Here is a 22,858-nt window from a genome sequence, read left to right on the forward strand (position 1 = left end):
AAGTAATCCTTGCTGCAATAAATGAAGTCTTGTTAGACCTGCAGCAGTGAGGAGGCCACCCACGAGTCAACCCGCCAGGTTTACCTGCCGTGGATTAGGAGGTGCGTGGATCACGCCGAAAAGCTGGAAAAATCACGAGAGCCTCACAAAATAAGCTCACCGAGCATTTAAGGATCTTTAATAGCGCAATGGCCAGCTCGAGGTGGGAGCGTTTCCTGATCTCCAAAACCGGCACCGGCAAAATCCCGTGGAGGCGGGTTCTGAATCCGCCCTCATTGAATCTGATTTTCCTGCCTCCTCCGACGTCAGAAAATCGCCCCCATAGTGCTGGAGAAATTAATGGAACTAAGTGGCGACAAATCCCCTGGACCTGACGACCTGCATCTAGGGTTTTAAAAGAGGTGGCTGCAGAGATATTGGATGCACTGGTATTAATCTTCCAGAATTCCCTAGATTCTAGAACAGTCCCCAAGGTAGCAAACATAACCCTGCTATTTAAGAAAGGAGGAAGAGAAAAAACTGGGAACTATAGGCCAGTTATCCTGACACCAGTAGTAGAAACATAGAAGATAGGAGCAGGAGTAGGCCATTCGGCCCCTCGAGCCTGTTCCGCCTTTTAATGAGATCATCCAAATTTAGTACCCTGTCCCTGCTTTCTCCCCATAGCCCTTGATCCCTTTAGCCTTAAGAAATATATCTAACTCCTTCTTGAATATATTTAATGAATTGGCCTCAACTGCCTTGTGTGGTAAAGAATTCCACAGGTTCACCACTCTCTGGGTGAAGAAATTCCTCCTCATCTCTGTCCTAAATGGCTTACCCCTTACCCTTAGACTGTGACCCCTAGTTCTGGACTCCCCCGCCATCGGGAACATCCTTCCTGCATCTAGTCTGTCCAGTCCTGTTAGAATTATATAAGTTACAATGAGATCCACTCTCATTCTTCTAAACTCTAGCGAATATAAGCATAATCGACCCAATCTCTCCTCATACGTCATTCTTGCCATCCCAGGTATCAGTCTGGTGAATCTTCGCTGCACTCCCTCCATGGCAAGAACATCCTTCCTCTGATAAGGTGACCAAAACTGCACACAGTACTCAAGGTGTGGTCTCACCAAGGCCCTGTACAGCTGTAGCAAGACATCCTTGCTCCTGTACTCAAATCCTCTCGCTATGAAGGCCAACATACCATTTGCCTTCTTAACCACCTGCTCTTCCTGCATGCTTACCTTCAGCGACTGGTGCACAAGGACACCCAGGCCTCGTTGCACTTCCCCTTTTCCCAATCTATTGCCGTTCAGATAATAATCTGTCTTCCTGTTTTTGCCACCAAAGTGGATAACCTCGCATTTATCCACATTATACTGCATTTACCATGCATCTGCCCAATCACCCAACCTGTCCAAATCGTACTGGAGTTTCTCTGCATCCTCCTCACAGCACACACGCCCACCCAGCTTTGTCATCTGCAAACTTGGAGATATTACATCTAGTTCCCTCATCTAGATCATTAATCTATATTGTGAATAGCTGGTGTCCTCGCACCGATCCCTGCGGTACCCCACTAGTCACTCTCTGCCACTCGGAAAAAGAACCGTTTATTCCAACTCTTTGCTTCCTCTCTGCCAACCAGTCCTCTATCCAAGACAGTACCTTACCCCCAATCCCATGTGCTTTAACTTTGCACGCTAATCTCTTATGCGGGACCTTATCGAAAGCCTTCTGAAAGTCCAAATACACCACATCCACTGGTTCTCCCTTATTTATTCTACCAGTTATATCCTCAAAAAATTTCGGTAGATTAGTCAAGCATGATTTACCTTTTGTAAATCCATGTTGGCTTTGTCCGATCCTGTCACGGTTTTTCAAGTGCTCTGCTATTACATCTTTAATAACAGACTCTAGCATTTTCCCCACTACCGATGTCAGACTTACCGGTCTATAATTCCCCGTTTTCTCTCTACCACCTTTTTTAAATAGTGGGGTTACATTAGCTATCCTCCAATCCACGGAAACTATTCCAGAGTCTATAGAGTTTTGGAAGATGACCAGCAATGCATCTACTATTTCTAGGGCCACTTCCTTAAGTACCCTAGGATATAGATTATCAGGCCCTGGGGATTTATCGGCCTTCAATCCTGTCAATTTCCCTAACACCATTTCCCTACAAATACTGATTTCATTCAATTCCTCCCTCTCATTAGATCCTATGTTCCCCGACATCTCTGGGAGGTTATTTGTGTCCTTCTTTGTGAGGACAGAACCAAAATATGTATTTAATTGGTCTACCATTTCTTTGTTCCCCATTATAAATTCCCCTGATTCTGACTGCAAGGGACCTACGCTTGACTTCACCAATCTTTTTCTCTTCACATATCTATCGAAGCTTTTACAGTCAGTTTTTATGTTTCCTGCATACTCTCATAATCTATTTTCCCCTCTTAATTAATCCCTTTGTCCTCCTTTGCTGAATCCTAAACTGCTCCCAATCCTCAGGTTTGCTGCTTTTTCTGGCCAAATTATATGTCCTCTCCTTGGACCTTATGCTATCCCTAATTTCCCTTGTTAGCCACGGTTGAGTCACCTTTTAAAAAAATTTTTTATGCCAAACAGGGATGAACAAATTCTGTAGTTCATCCATGCGATCTTTAAATGTTTGCCATTGCCTATCCACCATCAACCCTTTAAGTAATGTTCCCCAATCCATCCTAGCCAACTCGTGCCTCATACCATCGCAGTTTCTTTTATTTAAATTCAGGACCCTAGTCTCTGAGTCAACTACTTCACTCTCCATTTTAATGAAGAATTCTATCATATTATGATTGCTCCTCCCCAAGGGGCCTTGCACAACAAGATTGCTAATTAATCCTTTCTCATTACATAATACCCAGTCTAAGATGGCCTGATCCCTAGTTGGTTCCTCGACATATTGGTCCAGGAAACCATCCCATATACACTCTAGAAATTCCTCCTCCACAGTATTGTTACTAATTTGGTTAGCCCAATCTATATGTAGATTAAAGTCACCCTTGATAACTGCTGTGCCCTTATTGCACGTGTCTCTAATTTCCCGTTTAATGCCATCCCCAACCTTTGCATTACTGTTTGGGGGTCTGTATACAACTCCCACTAACGTTTTGTGCCCCTTGGTATTTCTCAGCTCTGCCCATACAGATTCCACAGCATCAGAGCTAATATCCTTCCTTACTATTTTGTTAATCTCTTTAACCAGCAATGCTACCCCACCTCCTTTTCCTTTTTTCCTGTCCTTCCTGAATATTGAATACCCCTGGATGTTGAATTCCCAGACTTGGTCATCCTGGAGCCATGTCTCTGTAATCCCAATTATATCATATCCATTTACATCTATTTGCGCAGCAACTTCATCCACCTTATTACGAATGCTCCTCGCATTAAGACACAACCTAGAAATTCGGTTGGTAGCGCCTAAAGAGCCCGAGAATTGGGGCGTTACCCAATTTTCGGGCGGGCGCAGTGAATATAGCGCCACCTCCCATATTGAGTATCCTTTTAGCGCTGGCGCTAACTCTTTGCGCGCGCCCGCGGGCGCAGGCAGATCATGACGTCATTTCAGTGTGCAACGCCGTTTTGGCACCCCAGACCGGATATTCGGTGGCGCCCGCAACCTTTCCGCCTGGCGCTATTAGTGACAGTTGGATGGAGCGTTCCCAGGCCCTTCTCGGACTCGGGGGGCGCTATTTAAAGGGGACAGCACTAGTATAAAAGCTGCAGCCATTTGGGCTGGCCATTCTGATCGTTGCTGGAGAAAGTTGCTGACCTTCTGTTGGACAGTAATTTTCTCATTGAGCCTTCGGAGGCACTGGCACTGGCAGCTTGAGGGCCCGGCTCCCGAGCTGGTGATGCAGCATCTGAAAGCAGGGAGGTGGAAGAGTGGCTTTAGCAAAAGGACAGCTTGGCAGCAAGGGATGCCACATTGCGGCAAGGCTATGACATGGGTCCACAGTGAGAAAGCATGCTGGCGGGGGGAACAAGTGGAAGGAGACAGTTGTAAAAGGTGAGAACCTTACCATCGCTGTCGACAATGGGGTCGGCAGCTGCAGTGGTTACAGGACCACTCAGACGTCCTCCAAGAATCTAGTGGACTCTCTCCTCGAGATCCGTGAGAGTGACCACTTATGGAGGTCCTCCACCGGTGCGAAGCTGGTCTTTGCCAATCCTTGCCAGCTTGGACTGCAGGGGAAAGGAGGGGAAGTTATGTTACCTGATGCCCTGAGTGATCATCTCATGCCCCCCATGGTGGAAGAGCCCTTACATGATGCCCTGAGTAATCATCTCATGCCCCCCATGGTGCAAGAGCCCTTACATGACGCCTTGAGTCAAATGCGCATGTGTGTGCCCAGAAAGGGCCATGGGTGCTTCCTGGCAGATGGCCAATGGGGCACAGCCCACCCTGTAGCCATAAAGTCAGGTGCAAATGAAGGGATGCAGAAGTTTGCAGAAACAACACCCACCCTCACGACCCGAGTGAGGTCGTTGAATTTATTTCTGCATTGGACAGGGCTCCTGGTCACCATGCTGCTGGAGTTGACCCTCTGGCATACATCCCTCCAAGCTCGTCGGTAGTCCTTATGATTCAGCCTCCTGCCATTGTCTGGGTAGAGAACATCTCGCCGGTGCTCCACTGCGGCCATCAATTGCTCCAGAGCCTCATTGGTGAAGCGCTCTGCTCTCTGTCTCACCTTCTCCATCTGGTCCAAGTTTTTAGCGCCAGAGAAGGGCCTGCTCCGATTCTGAGGCCTGCAAGGCGCAGAGTGTGGATGCTGAAGCTGACTGACCCACCCCTTTAAGAGCTGGCCGGCGCCTGGAAGTCTCGTGGTCATCGGTAATTGAGAGCACCTGCGTTGCGCACGTCCGCTCCGATATTGGGTTGCGCCGGAAGTTTCGCGCCTTAGGAGTCACGTGTAACACCTGAATTCGCGCCTCAATCACCTTTAGGGGCGATGCAACCCAATATCACGCCAGGTGGCGATAAGTTGCGTCTGGCTATAAACTTTGCGCTGCGCCAATTCTAATGCCCCAAGCGGGGCTATACCCAATTTCTAGGCCAAAGCCTTCAGGCTTGATTTTTTAACACTCTTGGTCCTTTTAGAATTATTATTTACTGTGTCCCTGTTTGATTTACACCCTTGATTTCTCTGCCTTCCACTTTTGCTTTTCTACTTCCTGTCTTTTGTTTCTATCCTTGCTTCCCTTTCCTCTGTTTCCCTGCACAGGTTCCCAACCCCCTGCCATTTTAGTTTAAACCCTCCGCAACAGCACTAGCAAACACTCCCCCTAGGACATCAGTTCCGGTTCCGGTCCCGCCCTGGTACAAACCGTCCAGTTTGTACTGGTCCCACCTCCCCCAGAACTGGTTCCAATGTCCCAGGAATTTGAATCCCTCCCCCTTGCACCATTCCTCTAGCTACGTATTCATCTGAAATATCCTTCTATTTCTTCTCTGACTAGCACGTGGCGCTGGTAGCAATCCTGAGATTACTACCTTTGAGGCCCTATTTTTTAATTTACCTCCTGACTCCCTATATTCAGCTTTTAGGACCTCACAGGCAAAATTATAGGATCTATTATTAGGGACGTAGTAACAGGGCACTTAGAAAAATCATAATATGATTAGGCAGAGTCTAATCAGAAAGGGAAATCATGTTTGACAAATCTGTTAAGAATTTTTTGAAGATGTAACTAGTAGGATGGATAAGGGGGAACCAGTGGATGTAGTGTATTTAGATTTTCAAAAAACATTGGATAAGGTGCCACAAGAGGTTATTACACAAAATTAGGACTCATGGTATTGGGGGTAATATATTAGCATGGATTGAGGATTGGTTAATGGACAGAAAACAGAGAGTAGGAATAAACTGGACTTTTTCAGGTTGGCAGGCTGGAACTAGCGGGGTACCGCAAGGATCAGTGCTTGGGCCTCAGCTATTTACAGTCTATAATAATGACTTAGATGAAGGGACTGAGTGTAACGTTTCCAGGTTTGCTGATGATACAATGTTAGGTGGGAAAGTAAGCTGTGAGGAGGACGCAAAGAGGTTGCAGAGAGATATATAGACAGGTTGACTGAGTGGGCAAGAACACGGCAAATGGAATACAATGTGGGGAAGTGTGAAGTTATCCACTTTGGTAGGAAAAACAAAAAAGCAGAATATTTTTTGAATGGTGAGAGACTGGGAAATGTTTGCACTCAGAGGGACCTGGGTGTCCTTGTACATGAATCGCAGAAAGTTAACATGCAGGTACAGCAAGCAATTAGGAAAGGAAATGGTATGTTAGCTTTTGTTACAAAGGGATTAGAGTGTAAGAGTAAAGAAGTCTTACTACAATTATACAGGGCATTGGTGAGGCCACACCTAGAGTACTGAGTACAGTTCTGGTCTCCTTAGCTAAGGAAAGACATACTTGCCTTAGAGGGAGTGCAACAAAGGTTCACTAGACCGGTTCCTGGGATGAAGGGATTGCCCTATGAGGAGAGATTGAGTAGATTAGGCCTATATTCCTTAGAGTTTAGAAGAATGAGAAGTGATCTAATTGAAACATATAAAATTCTTAAGTGGCTTGACAGGGTTAATGCTCGGAAAATGTTTCCCCTGGTTGGGGAAACTAGAACATGGGGTCACAGAATAAGGGGTAGGCCATTTAGGACTGAGATGAGGAGAAATTTCTTCCCTCAAAGGATTGTGAATCTTTGGAATTCTCTACTGCAGAGAGCTGAGTATATTCAATAAGTCGATACATTTTTGGGAACAAAGAGGATCAAGGGATATGGGAATATTGCGGGAAGGTGGGGTTGAGGTAGAAGATCAGCCATGATCTTATTGAATGGCGGAGCAGGCTCGAAGGGCCAAATGGCCTACTCCAGCTCCTATTTCTTATGTTCTTATGATGTTTGTTTATGACATGAATGCAGATAAACGAGATTTTATCACAGATCATTTTCAATCGTTGCAATGGAGTTCACCCATTGATTTACTGACCTCCCGGAAAGCTGCCAGAAAATGCAAATCGCCTCCACCCTATACGCCCCCCGCCCCTGCCACTGATGAGCAAAAAATGTAAGTTTAAAATAAGAACCTTGGCAAAGGAGGTGTTTGAAGTTCCGCTGTCCATCCTCATAAGTCCTGCCAGACTCCTCATGGCCGTTAATGCCATTGAAAGACCTGTTAGCGGTAGCAAATTCTGGCGTGATTTAGCAGCAATGCGACCGGAGAACTCCAAAATGGATGAACTGGTGTCAACTCGGTGTTGCACGCTGATTGACGTCATGCTCCACCGCATTAAAATACTCTCACCGATAGCAGTTAATGGCAGCACAGATGACCTGCTGAAAATGGCAGCCGCCGCGGTACCCGCCACCAGGTGGTGGAAGAGCACCGGCTGCCATTTTTTCACCATTTCGTGGTGAAACATGCCCGTACCAAAGACCAGACATAAGCAGACACTGGGGAATGTAAAAGGAGGCAAATCTACAATAAAATGTTCATCTACAAATGCCAGAAGCATTAGAAATAAGTTACTGGAAATGGAGGCTTTTGCGGCAGTAGGGAACTATGATGTGGTGGGAATATCAGATATATAGCTTAATCCTCAGGATGGAAAGGAGTATGACATTCAGAGGTATGGGGAGGCGGCGGGGGTGGTGGTTTGAACTTTAGCCCAAAATGGGCGCCAAGTCAGTACCTGACTGATGCATTCAGCGAGACGCCCAAATCATTTTCATTGAGTGCTAGCCGGCAGCTTGTTGAACCAAAAGGTGAGAAATCCAGTGGCTCCACGGGCGAGCCGAGCTGGAAGTCGTCAATAAAGGGGAGAAGGGAAGGTGGATCGGGTGGGCCTACCCAGCAGCAAGCCTCAGTACTTTTGTGGGGACCGAGGAGTATTTATGCTCCATGCATTTGCACTTGAAAATTGCAAATTAAGTCCTACAACTGGCGGAAAACCCCAATTTGCATACACTAGGCCGGCCTGTAAATGGACACCAAGCACTCCTTCCTGCCTGTTTCGGGCAGAGGTGCTTGGTGTCCATTTACAGGCCGGCCTTGAGTGTTCAAAAGGTGGCTTCTGTTTCCCTGGCATATTGAACTGCTGGATGCCTTGCAACTGGATACCTGTACCTAACAAAAATCTAGCTCTCAGGTCTTGGCACAGCCTTTTTGGGGAGAGAATCCAGATTTGTACGACAACTTGACCTGGTAGTTGTAAATGAGACAGATAATTATTAGGAGATGAAAGTCCTATCTCTCCTGAGGTTGGGGGGGGGGGGGGTGGTCAGTGACCATAGAATGATTAAGTTTAACATGATCTCGGATTCTGTGTCATTAGATTGGAATAAATGACCCCTTAGAAAGGAGAAAAACACCAAACTTACTACACTTAACCAATGAGGAAGAAGAAAATGGACTATTCGATTGACAATTGCAACATAAAAGTTTCAACACAGAAGATAGACAGTGATTTTATTATGAAGATTTTATCTGAGTCAGGATAATTGACCCATACTTAACAAAGAAAGAACTCTGAAACTTTAATAAAAACAGAAAATGCTGGAGATACTCAGCAGGTCAGGCAGCATCTGTGAAGAGAGAAACAGAGTTAACGTTTCAGGTCGATGACCTTTCGGCAGAACTGGAAAAAAGCAGGAAATGGAACAGATTTTTAAGTAAGGGTAGGGGTTGGGAAATGGGGGAGGGGATGAAAGAACAAAAGGGAAGGTCTGTGATAGCTTCCAAGTTCTAAAGCAGTTTCAGGTCAGGGTCATGGGAATGAATAGTCACAATAGGTATTTTATTATTAATTTAAAATAGGAAATTGTTTTAAGAAACCCCTTTCCCCAGCAAGCAGACTCCAACACCACTGCAACTGGATCCCAAGCCCCAACACACATTTGATGCTAGCTTGGGGTTTGGTTGTTGCTGAGCAAGGGAACAGTCATAATGAGGAAAACAATGCAGTGACCTGGGGAAACCTGTATTATTTAAAATAAATACTCAGCTGTATTTTAAATAATAACTGGTCTCCGCAACTCACTGTTCAGGAATCCCTTTTAAGAAATCCCTCCTAACTACTGTGATGGACGCCTTGCTCTGAGCACCCAAAGCTTTCTCTTATCCCTGATCACTGCTCCCACCCACCTTCACACTGAGGAATCACGCCTTCCTTTCCATTGCCAACCTGCTCGAGAAAAGCTTCCCTACTGCGTATTTATCAGCGGCAACCTGTAAGTCTTCCCAATACTCTCCGCTCCCACTAAAGCCATCCCAATGCTGCCATACTCAAAATCCACCTTTCCATTGTTGCCACACCCAAAACCCTCTTGTTCCTACACCTCAAGATCTCTCTTCCCACCCACACCCCACAGTTTCTGCCATACCAGTCTCCTGTTTCTATCAGGAGGTAACCCCTTTCCACATTCTGCAATGCCTCTCCCAGTTCTTCCAGATTCTTGTACCACCCCCACCCCCCGTGCTCCCAAACCTCCACTCACAAACCCCAGTACCGCCCTCCCAATTTTTTTAAACCAACTGACAGCTTCCCCATCTTCCTTGTGCTGCTATATGCAGTTCTAACAAACTACCTGGAATATCTTCCCTACCATCTTCCTCTGTATCTTGGACTTAAAAAAAAACCTAAGAGGTAAAATTAACAACACTGTTAAACTAACTGTTAATAGTAACCAAGACCACCGATTTACAGTTACTGTGCAAATACGCACATAATCATAGAAGTTGAGCCTGAAGTCACTATCAGTTGCTCCCACCCCAGTTTGCAGGCCTGAAATACCATTGTGCCATTCCACCACCAAGGATATGCCATAAACAATGAATAAATTCAGACCAATGTCTTTATGTAGCTGTTAAATACTTTGTATGGTAACCTGAGTTTCTTTATTAAAACAACATTGTTACAACGTTTACATATTTTAAAAAGACAAACATTTTAATCCTGTAATGTTAATCAGTGGTCAAAACTAGTAAAAAACAGAAAAATAGCTCTCAATATTCTTCAAAATCCAATGAAACGATTGAACCTACTAAGGAGAATCTTATTCATGAATCTTATACATGCACAACAAAGAAGCATGTGACAAATAAGTCTATTATAAGGTTACAGGCTTTCTTTTTCCTACTGCTTTTAATCCTTGCCTTTAGTATGTAACTTTAAGGAACTCACTTAAAACAAATGTTCATAAAAGTTGATGGTTGCTGAATTATTTAGATTATTATGCCACTGGTTAAATGTATTTTTAAAACAGCAGGTTTTACATTCCAAGCTATGCTTTCTTTTGCCTACAGTTTTAAATTCTTGCCTTTAGTAAGTAATTGTAAGATAAAAGCATGGATTGAATATACAAAATTTGTTGATGTTTAAAAATTCTATCAAACTATAGTTAGCCAATAGCAAGGTAGCTGTTTCATCATTTATTGTACAATTACATTTAATATCATCACATCATGATTAAAAAGCTATGCTTCATATTCCCTTTCTTCATTCTCTACCAAAACACTGTCATCTGTAACTTGATTTGTTGGATTATACTGAATATTTGCAGTGAGACTTTTCCTTTTGTATGCATACCACGAAACTATTGAAATTATCACCAAAATCGCAGCAGCTGCAATGATTAATGCTGTTGGTAATACAATATTTTTGGTGCCTGCAAAAAAAACAAGAAATACATTGTTAATGATTTGGATCCAATAAAGCAATATATTATTACAGTCTTTCTAGCCCAAGAGGGTCAAGATTGTATTAAGAACATAGAACATAAGGGCCCAGAACTTCGGGTCTCCACGGGTGAGTACGCATGGGGTACTCACCCGTAGGCCCAATGGAAGTGCCGGTTTCCTGCATGCACTGCGCATGCGCGGGAAACCGGCACTTCCTTTCCCCTGAAAGAAGAGGTTCAGAGTTCGAACGCGTGCGCAGGAGATGCTGCGCGTGCGCATCGAACTTATGTTTTTTTTGCAGGTTTTCCCGGGAGGGTAAGTCTCCAGAAGTTACACATATAAAAAGCAGGCGTAAGGCCTGCTTTTTACAAGGTAAGTGGTGAATTAATTAAAATTAAAACATTTTTTCCACAGGTTTATTATTTTTAAATACTTTAAAGCAAGGTAAGTTTATTTTTAGCCCCGTTAGAAAATAAAATTATTTTTTTCAAAAATTTAAATTGTTTAAAATAATTATTTCATGTAATTTATAGTTTATTTTAAAAATGTGATGTTTTTTAAAAATTTATTTTAAGATTTAGTGATGTTTTGGGGCCCGTAGTATTTATAACTTTTGACAGGTCTTCCTGTCAAACTTATGAATGGACATTCCCTGCTCTGATTGGCTCTCCATGGCCCACGTGATCCCAGGGGATGCATCGAACTAACTGCGCCCCTGGGATACGCAAGCACTGCGCGCCGGCAGTTGGAGCAGGCCCAGGATCGGAATTCCACGGGGGCCCACAGCACAACGGCCGGCACGCAAGGTAAGTGCAGGTCGGAGGCTTACACCCATGGGAAGCCCCCGACCCGAATTTCTGGGCCAAGAAATAGGAGCAGGAATAGGCCACTTGGCCCCTCAAGCCTGCTCCGCCATTCAATAAGATCATGGCTGATCTTGGGCTCAAAGCCACTTCCCTGCTCGCTCCCCATAAATCCTTCACTCCCTTATCTTGCAAAAATTTGTCTATCTCCAGCTTAAATGTATTTAATGACCCAGCCACCACAGCTCTCTAAGGCAGAAAATTCCACAGATTTACGACCCTCTTAGAGAAGAAATTCCTCCTCATCTCAGTTTTAAATGGGCGACCCCTTATTCTGAAACTATGCCCCCGAGTTCTAGATTTCCCCACGAGGGGAAACATCCTCTCTGCATCTACCTTGTTGAGCCCCCTCAGTATCTTATATGTTTCAATAAGATCACCTCTCATTCTTATAAATTCCAATGAGTATAGGCCCAACCTGCTCAACCTTTCTTCATAAGTCAACCCCCTCATCTCTGGAATGAATCTAGTGAATCGTCTCTGAACTGTTAACTGATCAACTGTTAACTATCAAAATCGACGACAAGGCCTTGGACAACGTGGACCACTTTCCAAACCTCAGGAGCCTACTATCAACAAGAGCAGACGTCAAAGACGAAGTCCAACATCGCCTTCAGTGTGCCAGTGCAGCCTTCGGTCGCCTGAGGAAAAGAGTGTTTGAAGACCATGGGATTGGGGGTAAGGTACTGACTTGGATAGAGAACTGGTTGGCAGACAGGAAGCAAAGAGTTGGAATAAACGGGTCTTTTTCTGAGTGGCAGGCAGTGACTAGTGGGGTACCGCAGGGACTGGTGCTAGGACCCCAGCTATTCACAATATATATTAATGATCTAAACGAGGGAACTAGATGTAATATCTCAAAGTTTGCAGATGACACAAAGCTGGGTGGGCATGTGTGCTGTGAGGAGGATGCCGAGAAACTCCAGTATGATTTGGACAGGTTGGGTGATTGGGCAGATGCATGGCAGGTGCAGTATAATGTGGATAAATGTGAGGTTATCCATTTTGGTGGCAAAAACAGGAAGGCGGATTATTATCTGAACGGCAATAGATTGGGAGAAGGGGAAGTGCAACGAGACCTGGGTGTCCTTGTGCACCAGTCGCTGAAGGTAAGCATGCAGGTGCAGCAGGCGGTTAAGAAGGCAAATGGTATGTTGGCCTTCATAGCGAGAGGATTCGCATACAGGAGCAAGGATGTCTTGCTGCAGTTGTACAGGGCCTTGGTGAGACCACACCTTGAGTATTGTGTGCAGTTTTGGTTGCCTTATCTGAGGAAGGATGTTCTTGCCATGGAGGGAGTGCAGCGAAGATTCACCAGACTGATACCTGGGGTGGCAGGAATGATGTATGAGGAGAGATTGGGTCGATTGGGCTTAGAAGAATGAGAGGGGATCTCATTGAAACTTACAAAATTCTAACAGGACTAGACAGACTAGATGCAGGAAGGATATTCCCGATGACGGGGGGAGTCCAGAACCAGGGGTCACAGTCTAAAGATAAGGGGTAAGCCATTTAGGACGGAGATGAGGAGGAATTTCTTCACCCAGAGAGTGGTGAACCTGTGGAATTCTCTACCACAAAAGGCAGTTGAGGCCAATTCATTAAATATATTCAAGGAGGAGTTAGATATATTTCTTAAGGCTAAAGGGATCAAGGGATATGGGGAGAAAGCAGGGCCAGGGTATTGAATTTGGACGATCAGCCATGATCTCATTAAATGGCGGAACAGGCTCGAGGGGCCGAATGGCCTACTCCTTCGCCTATCTTCTATGTTTCTAAGACCAGGACCTCAAACCCGGCACTAAGCTCATGGTCTACAGCGCAGTAGTGATACCTGCCCTGCTGTATGCCTCAGAGACATGGACCATGTACAGCAGGCACCTCAAAGCACTGGAGAGGTACCACCAACGCTGCCTCCGCAAGATCCTGCAAATCCATTGGCAGGATAGGTGCACCAACGTCAGTGTTCTCGCTCAGGCCAACATCCCCAGCATCGAAGCTTTGACCACGCTCGATCAGCTCCGATGGACAGGTCACATCGTCTGCATGCCCGATACAAGACTCCCAAAACAAACGCTCTACTCGGAGCTCCGGCAAGAAAGCCCCAGGTGGGCAGAGGAAATGCTTCAAGGACACCCTCAAAGCCTCCTTGAAAAAGTGCAACATCCCCACTGTCACCTGGGAATCCCTGGCCCAAGACCGCACAAAGTGGAGGAGAAGCATCCGGGTAGGCGCCAAACACCTCGAGTCTCTTCGCCGGGAGCAAGCGGAAGCCAAGTGCAAGCAGTGCACGTCAACCCAAACACCCCACCCACCCACCCCTTCAACCACCGTCTGCCCCACCTGTGACAGAGACTGTAGGTCTCGCATTGGACTCATCAGTCACCTGAGAACTTATTTTTAATGTGGAAGCAAGTCATCCTCGGTTCCGAGGAACTGCCTAAGAGAAGAGGTCATCTGAAATAATGAAGTGTCAGGGATCATTTTTTGATGACATGGATGTGCTATTTAATTAAGTTTATGAGTAGAAACAGAGTATTCTGTCTGTGGGCAGCCTTTGTAGTATGAAACCAACCATATTCTGAAAGGGAAGCAAAAGCTTAGACATAAGCTAACAGGTCTCCCTTAATATAAAGAGTTAAATGCTAAAACTTTGTCATGCTAGTACTATTGTAGTATTCTGTACTGATACAGTGCAGTTTTACAGTGCATGCCAGTACATCTTGGGGCCAGAAATTGCTGGGAAGTCACTTCATTATAATGATAGTCGACATTATTAATTCGTAAAAATCCAGGAATTTGCAGAGTTAAAGAGATAGGCCACGAGCTCTGATTCTCTGCAAATTGCTGGACAATTTGCGTTGCTCCACCGTTAGCACCGCCAAAGCCAATAAAAGTCCCATCTCGCCATGAAGTTCCCCACTGAACTTAATGGTGACCATGAAATTGCTGGGTTTATGACATTATTTTGAATAATTCCCGCCGTAGCCATTTAGGGCCGATAATCAATGTCGTAGAGGACCCTGTTAATGCGTTGATTTATGGTCTTGATATGACACTCAACCTTAGGGGCCCAGAAAGGGAACAATGAAGCTGTGGTGTCTCACTCCAGCAGGTAGTGAATTGTTCCTAGAGGTTTTATTTATCCTTTTTATCTGCCTTGGCAGTAGTTTTGTGCCAGTCTTGCCACCCACACTCATTAGGGTTGGAAGGCAATAATTTTCAAGACACAAAGCTATTTCGACACTCAGTAGAGTGCAAATTAGATAGATTTTTTTTCAGAAAATAACTTTCTGGGTGATACGCTTATCAATTACTCCATAAAAGACGATGAATCAGGAAGGTGATGAAAAGGCTTTTATTAACTAGAGAACAGAGCATGCCTCTCGTGGGTGGCTGGTTCCAAGAAGGAAGTGAGTCGGCGAAACCCCCACCTTTATACCTGGTCATGTGGGCGGAGTCAGCTGAGGCATGCCTTGGTACACAGCGCCACCCAGAGGTAACAATATACAATAACAGTGGTTTACCACATTCACCCCTTGTTTAAAATTAAGTCCGGCGGGGTGAAGGGTACTACAAGTTCGTGTAGTTAAGTCTATCAGGAGGCCTTGTCTGACGTCCTGATCGTCGTGGTGGCGGCGGCGGTGTTGCAGCATCCAACGTCAGATCTGGTGTCTGGGTGGTCAACGAAGGGTCCTGGGGCTCCGGCATGTCGTCTACAGGGGTTGGATTGGGAGGGGTGGTGGGGGATAACGGTGGTAGTTCAGGGGTACCCGAGGGTGCGAGATCTCGTATGGAGACCGTGTCCTCCCGCCCGTCTGGGTATGTCACCCAGGCATACTGGGGGTTGGCGTGTAAGAGGTGCACCCTCTCGACCAGGGGGTCCGTTTTATGGGTCCTTACGTGCCTCCGCAGTAGGACGGGCCCAGGAGAAGTCAGCCATGCCGGTAGCGAGGTTCCCGATGTGGACTTCCTGGGGAAAACGAACATTTGCTCATAAGGGGTGGCATTAGTGGCAGTACAAAGCAGTGACCGGATGGAGTGGAGCGCCGCAGGGAGGACCTCCTGCCAGCGAGAGGTCGGAAGGCCCTTAGATTTTAAGGCTAAGAGGACGGCCTTCCAAACCGTCGCGTTCTCTCTTTCCCCCTGGCCGTTCCCCCGGGGGTTGTAGCTGGTGGTTCTGCTCGTAGCAATACCTCTCGCTAGCAGGTACTGCCGAAGTTCGTCGCTCATGAAAGATGAGCCCCTGTCGCTATGTATATAGCTAGGGAACCCGAACAAGGCGAAGAGGTCATTCAGACATTTGATGACCGTGGTACTGGTCATGTCTGGGCAAGGGATGGCAAACGGGAAACGGGAGTACTCATCAATTATGTTGAGGAAGTACACATTGCGGTCAGAGGAGGGGAGGGGCCCTTTAAAATCGACGCTCAGGCGCTCGAAGGGGCGAGTGGCCTTGATCAGGCTTGCTCTGTCCGGCCTATAAAAGTGCGGTTTGCACTCGGCACAGATTTGGCAGTTCCTGGTCATGGTCCTGACCTCCTCGATGGAGTAGGGCAGGTTACGGGATTTGATGAAATGGAAGAACCTGGTGACCCCCGGGTGGCAGAGGTCATTGTGGAGGGTCTGCAGTCTATCAACCCGCGCGTTGGCGCATGTACCACGTGATAGGGCGTCTGGGGGCTCATTTCGTTTCCCGGGCCGGTACAAGATATCATAATTGTAGGTGGAGAGTTCAATTCTCCACCTCAAGATCTTGTCGTTCTTGATTTTGCCCCTCTGCTTATTATTAAACATAAAAGCTACTGAACGCTGGTCAGTGAGCAGGGTAAACCGTTTTCCGGCCAGGTAATGCCTCCAGTGACGCACCGCTTCCACAATAGCCTGGGCCTCCTTTTCGACAGAGGAGTGTCGGGTCTCGGGGCCCTGGAGGGTCCTTGAGAAAAAGGCCACGGGTCTGCCCGCCTGGTTAAGGGTCGCAGCTAGGGCGAAGTCGGATGCATCGCTCTCCACTTGGAAGGGGATCAACTCATCCACTGCGTGCATTGTGGCCTTCGCGATATCGCTCTTGATAAGAGTGAAGGCTGCACACGCCTCTGGTGTCAGGGGGAAGGAGGTGGATTTGATGAGGGGTCTAGCTTTGTCTGCATAGTGGGGAACCCACTGGGCATAGTAGGAGAAAAACCCCAGGCATCTCTTCAGTGCTTTTTGGCAGTGGGGGAGGGGTAGCTCCATTAGGGGGCGCATTCTGTCGGGGTCGGGCCCGATGACTCCGTTCTCCACCACGCAGCCGAGAATGGCGAGGCGTTTGGTGCGAAACATACATTTCTCTTTATTGTACGTTAGGTTCAGCCGTTGGGCCGTACGGAGGAATTTTTCTAGATTAACGTCATGGTCCTGCTGGTCGTGGCCACAGATGGTGACGTTATCCAGATAGGGAAAGGTGGCCTGCAGCGCGTTCTCGTCAACCATCCGGTCCATCTCCCTTTGGAAGACCGAAACCCCGTTGGTGACGCCGAAGGGAACCCTAAGGAAGTGGTAGAGGCGGCCGTTCGCCTCGAAGGCAGTATACTGGCGGTCCTCATGGCGGATGGGGAGCTGGTGGTATGCTGACTTAAGGTCAATGGTGGAGAATACTTTGTATTGCGCAATCTGGTTGACCATATCAGATATGCGAGGAAGGGGGTATGCGTCCAGCTGAGTGTACCGGTTTATGGTTTGGCTGTAGTCAATGACCAGGCGGCGTTTATCAGTGGTTTTAACGACTACAACCTGGGCTCGCCAGGGGCTTGTGCTCCCTTCGATAATGCCCTCCTTCAAGAGCCGCTCCACCTCAGAGCTAATGAAAGCTCTGTCCCCGGCGCTGTACCGCCTGCTCTTGGTAGCGATGGGTTTACAGTCGTGGGTGAGGTTAGCGAACAAGGGAGGGGGGGGGACTTTTAGTGTGGAAAGGCTGCAGGTGGTTTGCGGCGGGCGATTTAAAAGGTGTTGGTTGCAGACTGTGAGTGGGGGGAGGGGTCCACCGTATGCTAATGTGACACTTTTAAGGTGGCACTGAAAATCCAACCCGAGCAGCACGGCAGCGCAGAGACGGGGCAGGACTAGAAGTTTAAAATTTTTATATTCTGTGCCCCCAACCGAAAGGGTCACCACACAGTAGCCGCCGACGTCCATTGAATGGGACTTGGACGCCATAGAAATCCGATGGCGCGTCGGCAGGACCGTGAGGGAGTGGCTACGCATCGTGTCTGGGTGAATAAAACTCTCTGTGCTCCCGCTGTCGATTAGGCAAGTGGTGGCGCGGCCGTTTACCGTGATATCCATCATGGAGCTGGATAGATGATGAGGGAGGGCTTGATCCAGCGTAACGGAGGCCAGTGTATGGCTTCGTGAGTCGGTATGGTCGTCCGACGAGACGGTGGTCGAGTCCGGAGACGAAGTGGCGGTTGAGTGCGGCGAATAAAATGGCGGCGGCCATGCGGCCGGAGGTGCACAAAATGGCGGATAAGATGGCTGCCCCCATGGTTCACACGCGGCGCTGCTGGCGTTCGCTGGTTTCCCCCTGCAGGCATTGGCGTAATGGCCTTTCTTCCCGCAGCCCGAGCAGGTAGCGGTCTTAGCCGGGCAGTGCGCTCTAGGGTGTTTTAACTGGCCACAGAAATAGCATTTTTGGGCCTGGTTACGGGGCATCGCTGCGGTTCTTACCGGGGGCGGCTGTCCCAGTTGATTTCGGGACATCGCTGCAGCAGTTGGTGCCGGGGGCAGCGGTCCCATGTCCCACGGTCGCGATGGCCATGGCGCGGCGCTGTTACGTGAGTATGCTTCGAGGTTTCGGTGGGCCGCATCTAGCGAGAGCGCAAGGGCTACGGCCATCTTCAGGTCGAGCTCCTTGCTTTCGAGCAGTCTCTGCCGGGAGTAGTCGGACTGGAGGCCCCTGACGAAGGCATCACAAGTAAGTCCCTCCGCGTGCCCCGCAGCCGTTACCTCCTTACAGTCGCAGTCTCTGCAGAGTGTCTGTAACGCCCGTAAAAATGCCTCTACCGATTCCCCCAGTTGCTGCCTGCGGGATCCCAAGAGGTGTCTGGCGTAAATCGTGTTCACTCGGCGCGTGTATTGCCCTTTTAGTAGTTCGAGGGCCGCCGTGTACGTAGTAGCGTCCCGGATTAGCGTATATACTTGAGGGCTCACCTGGGCGGTCAAAACTTTTAGTTTGTTCTCCTCCGATGTCACGGCGGAGGCTCCTAGGAAGGATTCAAAGCAGCTCAGCCAGTGTTCGAAATTGGTTGATGAACCCGCTGCTTGAGGGTCGAGGTCCAGGCATGCCGGTCTGAGGGCTCGCAGCAACGCCTGCTGTTGTTGCTGTTCAGGTGTCGCCATTTTACTTCTAGTTAATAAAATTGATATGCTTATCAATTACTCCATAAAAGACGATGAATCAGGAAGGTGATGAAAAGGCTTTTATTAACTAGAGAACAGAGCATGCCTCTCGTGGGTGGCTGGTTCCAAGAAGGAAGTGAGTCGGCGAAACCCCCACCTTTATACCTGGTCATGTGGGCGGAGTCAGCTGAGGCATGCCTTGGTACACAGCGCCACCCAGAGGTAACAATATACAATAACAGTGGTTTACCACACTGGGATACAGTACATGAGTAATTTGAGACATGACATGTGGAAAGTGTAGCATACTTGAGAGGAAAGATTGACTTTGGACCTATGGTTCCCAAAGCTCTCCACCTCTGGGGTTTTCCTTGTGTCTGGGTCTGCTGTAGACTAATTGATAGAGATTGATTGCTATGATTAGTTAACAACTCCATTATCACTGTATCATGCAACTACCCAGATGGTAGAAGGCGAACTAAATGGACCTTGGTCTTTTCTCGTCTTGCAACCAGAAACTTAACTGGACCAGTCACATAAATACTGTGGTTAACAAGAGCAGGTCAGAGGCTGGGTATTCTGCGGCGGGTGTCTCACCTCCTGACTCCCCAAAGCCTTTCCACCATCTACAAGGCACAAGTAAGGAGTCTGATGGAATACTCTCTGTGATGAAATATGTCATTCATCAGACTCTGTAGTTAACTACATATATTGTATTGCCTGCTCCGGTGTCTTACCTTGTATTGTGTATAGTGCACCGCCCCCTTTGTGTGTCGGCTCCGCCCATACCTGGCCCTACTTAAGACAAGCCCAGGCTTGTCTTGCAGCAGAACAGCAGCATGCTAGGTGAAGCTAGGTGAAGACACAGGCATCTTTTCTTTGCTAATAAAAGCCTTGTTTTATTCAGTTAACTTTGAGTCTTGAAGTCATTGAGGCGCATCAATTTTATTAGCAAACTTTTAACGATGGATCAACTTTTGAAAACGGAACGTTTGGATTTGGACCCGCATGCTTTGGATGCATCGGCACGGTTTGGACACTGGTTCCAGTGCTTGGAATTCTTTATGGCCAACTCCGAAGCCGTCACAGCCTCTACAGCCACCGGAGATGTGAAACTTGGGATCCTGCAGAATCGGGTAAGCCACCGGGTTTTTCCACTCATCCAAGACGCCGCCACCTACCTGGATGCCTGCAACATTCTAAAGGCCCACTATCAGCGGCCTACCAACGAGGTGTACGCCAGGCACCTGCTTGCTACCTGCACACAGCGACCCGGAGAGTCGCTAGAGGACTTTCTAGTCACCCTAAAAGTGCTTGGCAAAGACTGCAAATGCAAAGACGTGAAAGCCACGGTATACACAGACGAGCTTATTCGGGATGCCTTTATCGCAGACCTTAGCTCTAATTACATCCGGCAGAGACTGCTAGAGAAAACGGGCCTAGATCTGACACAGGCTGTGGACACAGCGCGATCGCTGGATGTGGCTCAGAAGAACTCTGACTCCTACTCGTCAGGCCGCACGGCCCACGCCGCCTCTGCTTCCCCGCCCGGTAGCCCAACACCGTCGGGGCCCTGCTCCCCCCCCAGAAGCCCTACGACTGCCGCGACGCATCGGGGCCCCAAATGCTACTTCTGCGGGCAGCCGAAGCACACCAGGAACCTGTGCCCGGCGAAAGGCACCACCTGCTGTAAGTGCGGTAAGAAGGGGCACTTTGGGAAGGTGTGCAGAGGGAACCCCGCAGGCAAAACCGCCACCGCCGCGTGCACGCCGTGGGAGCGGCCATCTTGGACGCCATCTTGTCCGACCTCGTGGGGTCCGCCATCTCGCGAGCAGACATCGTGGACGCCATCTTACCCGGCCTCGTGTGGCCCACCATCTTGTCCCGATCAGGGCCCTACAGTGGCGTCGATCACAGTGGACCAGTCCAGACCGCACCCACTGTCCAAATCGATGGTGGACATCGAGGTAAACGGGTGCAAGGTTAAATGTTTAATTGACAGCGGGAGCATGGAGAGCTTCATTCACCCTGATCTGGTACAACGACTCTCTCTAACTATAGTCCCTACTCAGGGCAGGATCTCTATGGCCGAAAAAACCCAGATATCGACTATTGCGGGTTACTGCGCGGTACGATTGTCCATTAAAGGCACTGTATATAATAATTTTAAACTGTTAATTATGAAGGATTTATGTGTGAGCGTGATCTTGGGCCTGGATTTTCAGTGCCACCACCAAAGCATCACGCTCAATTTTGGTGGGACCCAGCCGCCCCTCACAGTGTGCGGTCTGGCTACCCTGAAGGTAAAGCCGCCTTCGCTATTCGCGAACCTTACCCCTAACTGCCGGCCAATAGCGACCAAAAGCAGGAGGTACAGCTGGGAGGACAGGCGGTTTATCGCGACCGAGGTAGACAGGCTCCTGAGGGAGCGCATTATTGAACGCAGCAACAGCCCGTGGCGCGCCCAAGTGGTGGTGGTGAGGGGTAGCGAGAAGAAGCGGATGGTGATTGACTATAGTCAAACAGTCAACATCTATACCCAACCAGACGCCTACCCACTACCCCGCATATCCGAGATGGTGAACCAAATCGCCCAATATCGGGTGTTCTCCACCATCGACCTCAAGTCAGCGTATCACCAGCTCCCTATCAGACCAGAGGACCGTTCGTACACCGCCTTCGAGGCAAACGGACGCCTCTACCAGTTCCTCAGAGTCCCCTTTGGGGTGACGAATGGGGTCTCGGTCTTTCAGAGGGACATGGACCGCATGATCAATGACCACCACTTGCAGGCAACCTTCCCCTATCTCGACAACGTCACCATCTGCGGCCACAACCAACAGGACCACGACTCAAACCTCGCGAGGTTTCTGAAAACCGCACAAAAACTCAACCTCACCTACAACGAGGACAAGTGCGTTTTCAACACCACGCGCCTCTGCATACTAGGCAGCGTGGTGGGGAATGGGGAAATCGGACCAGACCCCGACCGATTGCGCCCCCTACGGGAGCTGCCCCTGCCCAACACTCCCAAAGCCCTGAAAAGGTGCCTGGGGTTATTCTCGTATTATGCCCAATGGGTCCCCAACTACTCCGATAAAGCCCGCCCCCTCTTGAAAGCATCCTCTTTCCCGCTCTCTGCTGAGGCCCATGCTGCCTTCAAAAGCATTAAGCAGGATATTGAGCGGGCGACGCTACAGGCAGTGGACGAGAACACTCCCTTTCAAGTGGAAAGTGATGCGTCTGACTTTGCCTTGGCGGCCACCCTCAACCAGGCGGGGCGGCCGTAGCTTTCTTCTCGAGGACCCTCCAGGGGCCCGAGATCAGACACTCCTCCGTGGAAAAGGAGGCCCAAGCCATCGTGGAGGCAGTGCGCCACTGGCGGCACTACCTAGCCGGCAAACGCTTCACCCTACTTACCGACCAGCGGTCGGTAGCGTTTATGTTCAATAATAAACAGAGGGGGAAGATTAAAAATGATAAGATTCTTAGGTGGTGGATCGAGCTCTCCACCTTCAAGTACGACATCATATACCGGCCGGGAGCCCTTAACGAATCCCCCGACGCCCTCTCACGAGGGATGTGTGCCAACGCCACCGGGGATCGGCTACAGACCCTCCACAACGACCTCTGCCACCCAGGGGTCACACGGCTGTTCCACTTCATAAAGTCCCGCAACTTACCCTACTCGATTGAGGAAGTTCGGTCCCTGACCAGGAACTGCCGCACTTGCGCTGAGTACAAGCCTCGGTTCTACCACCCTGATAGAGCCCACCTAATCAAAGCTACACGGCCCTTTGAGCGGCTTAGCTTAGATTTCAAGGGCCCCCTCCCGTCCGTCGACCGCAATGTTTACTTCCTGAACATTGTGGACGAATACTCCCGTTTCCCATTCGCCTTCCCCTGCCC

The 22,858-nt window shown here is 48.5% G+C and overlaps 1 protein-coding gene across 4 annotated transcripts in view; it reads right to left on the reverse strand.

Moving 5' to 3' along the window:
• Positions 1-9,883: 9,883 nt before the first annotated feature.
• The window catches only part of cd302 (CD302 molecule), a 56,728-nt gene continuing 43,753 nt past the window's right edge, over positions 9,884-22,858 (reverse strand). For 3 of the 4 annotated variants that reach the window (XM_085986386.1, XM_085986385.1, XM_085986384.1), the window contains one exon: positions 9,884-10,696. In XM_085986386.1, coding sequence (XP_085842512.1) covers positions 10,506-10,696 — 191 coding nt within the window. In that variant the 3' untranslated portion in view covers positions 9,884-10,505. The remainder of the gene's footprint in view (positions 10,697-22,858) is intronic. The other variant, XM_085986387.1, reaches the window with a different exon arrangement.

The sequence above is a fragment of the Somniosus microcephalus genome, chromosome 4 (genome assembly GCF_052327205.1).
Source record: "Somniosus microcephalus isolate GS21.2 chromosome 4, FLI_Smic_1.0, whole genome shotgun sequence".
NCBI classification, from domain to species: domain Eukaryota; kingdom Metazoa; phylum Chordata; class Chondrichthyes; order Squaliformes; family Somniosidae; genus Somniosus; species Somniosus microcephalus.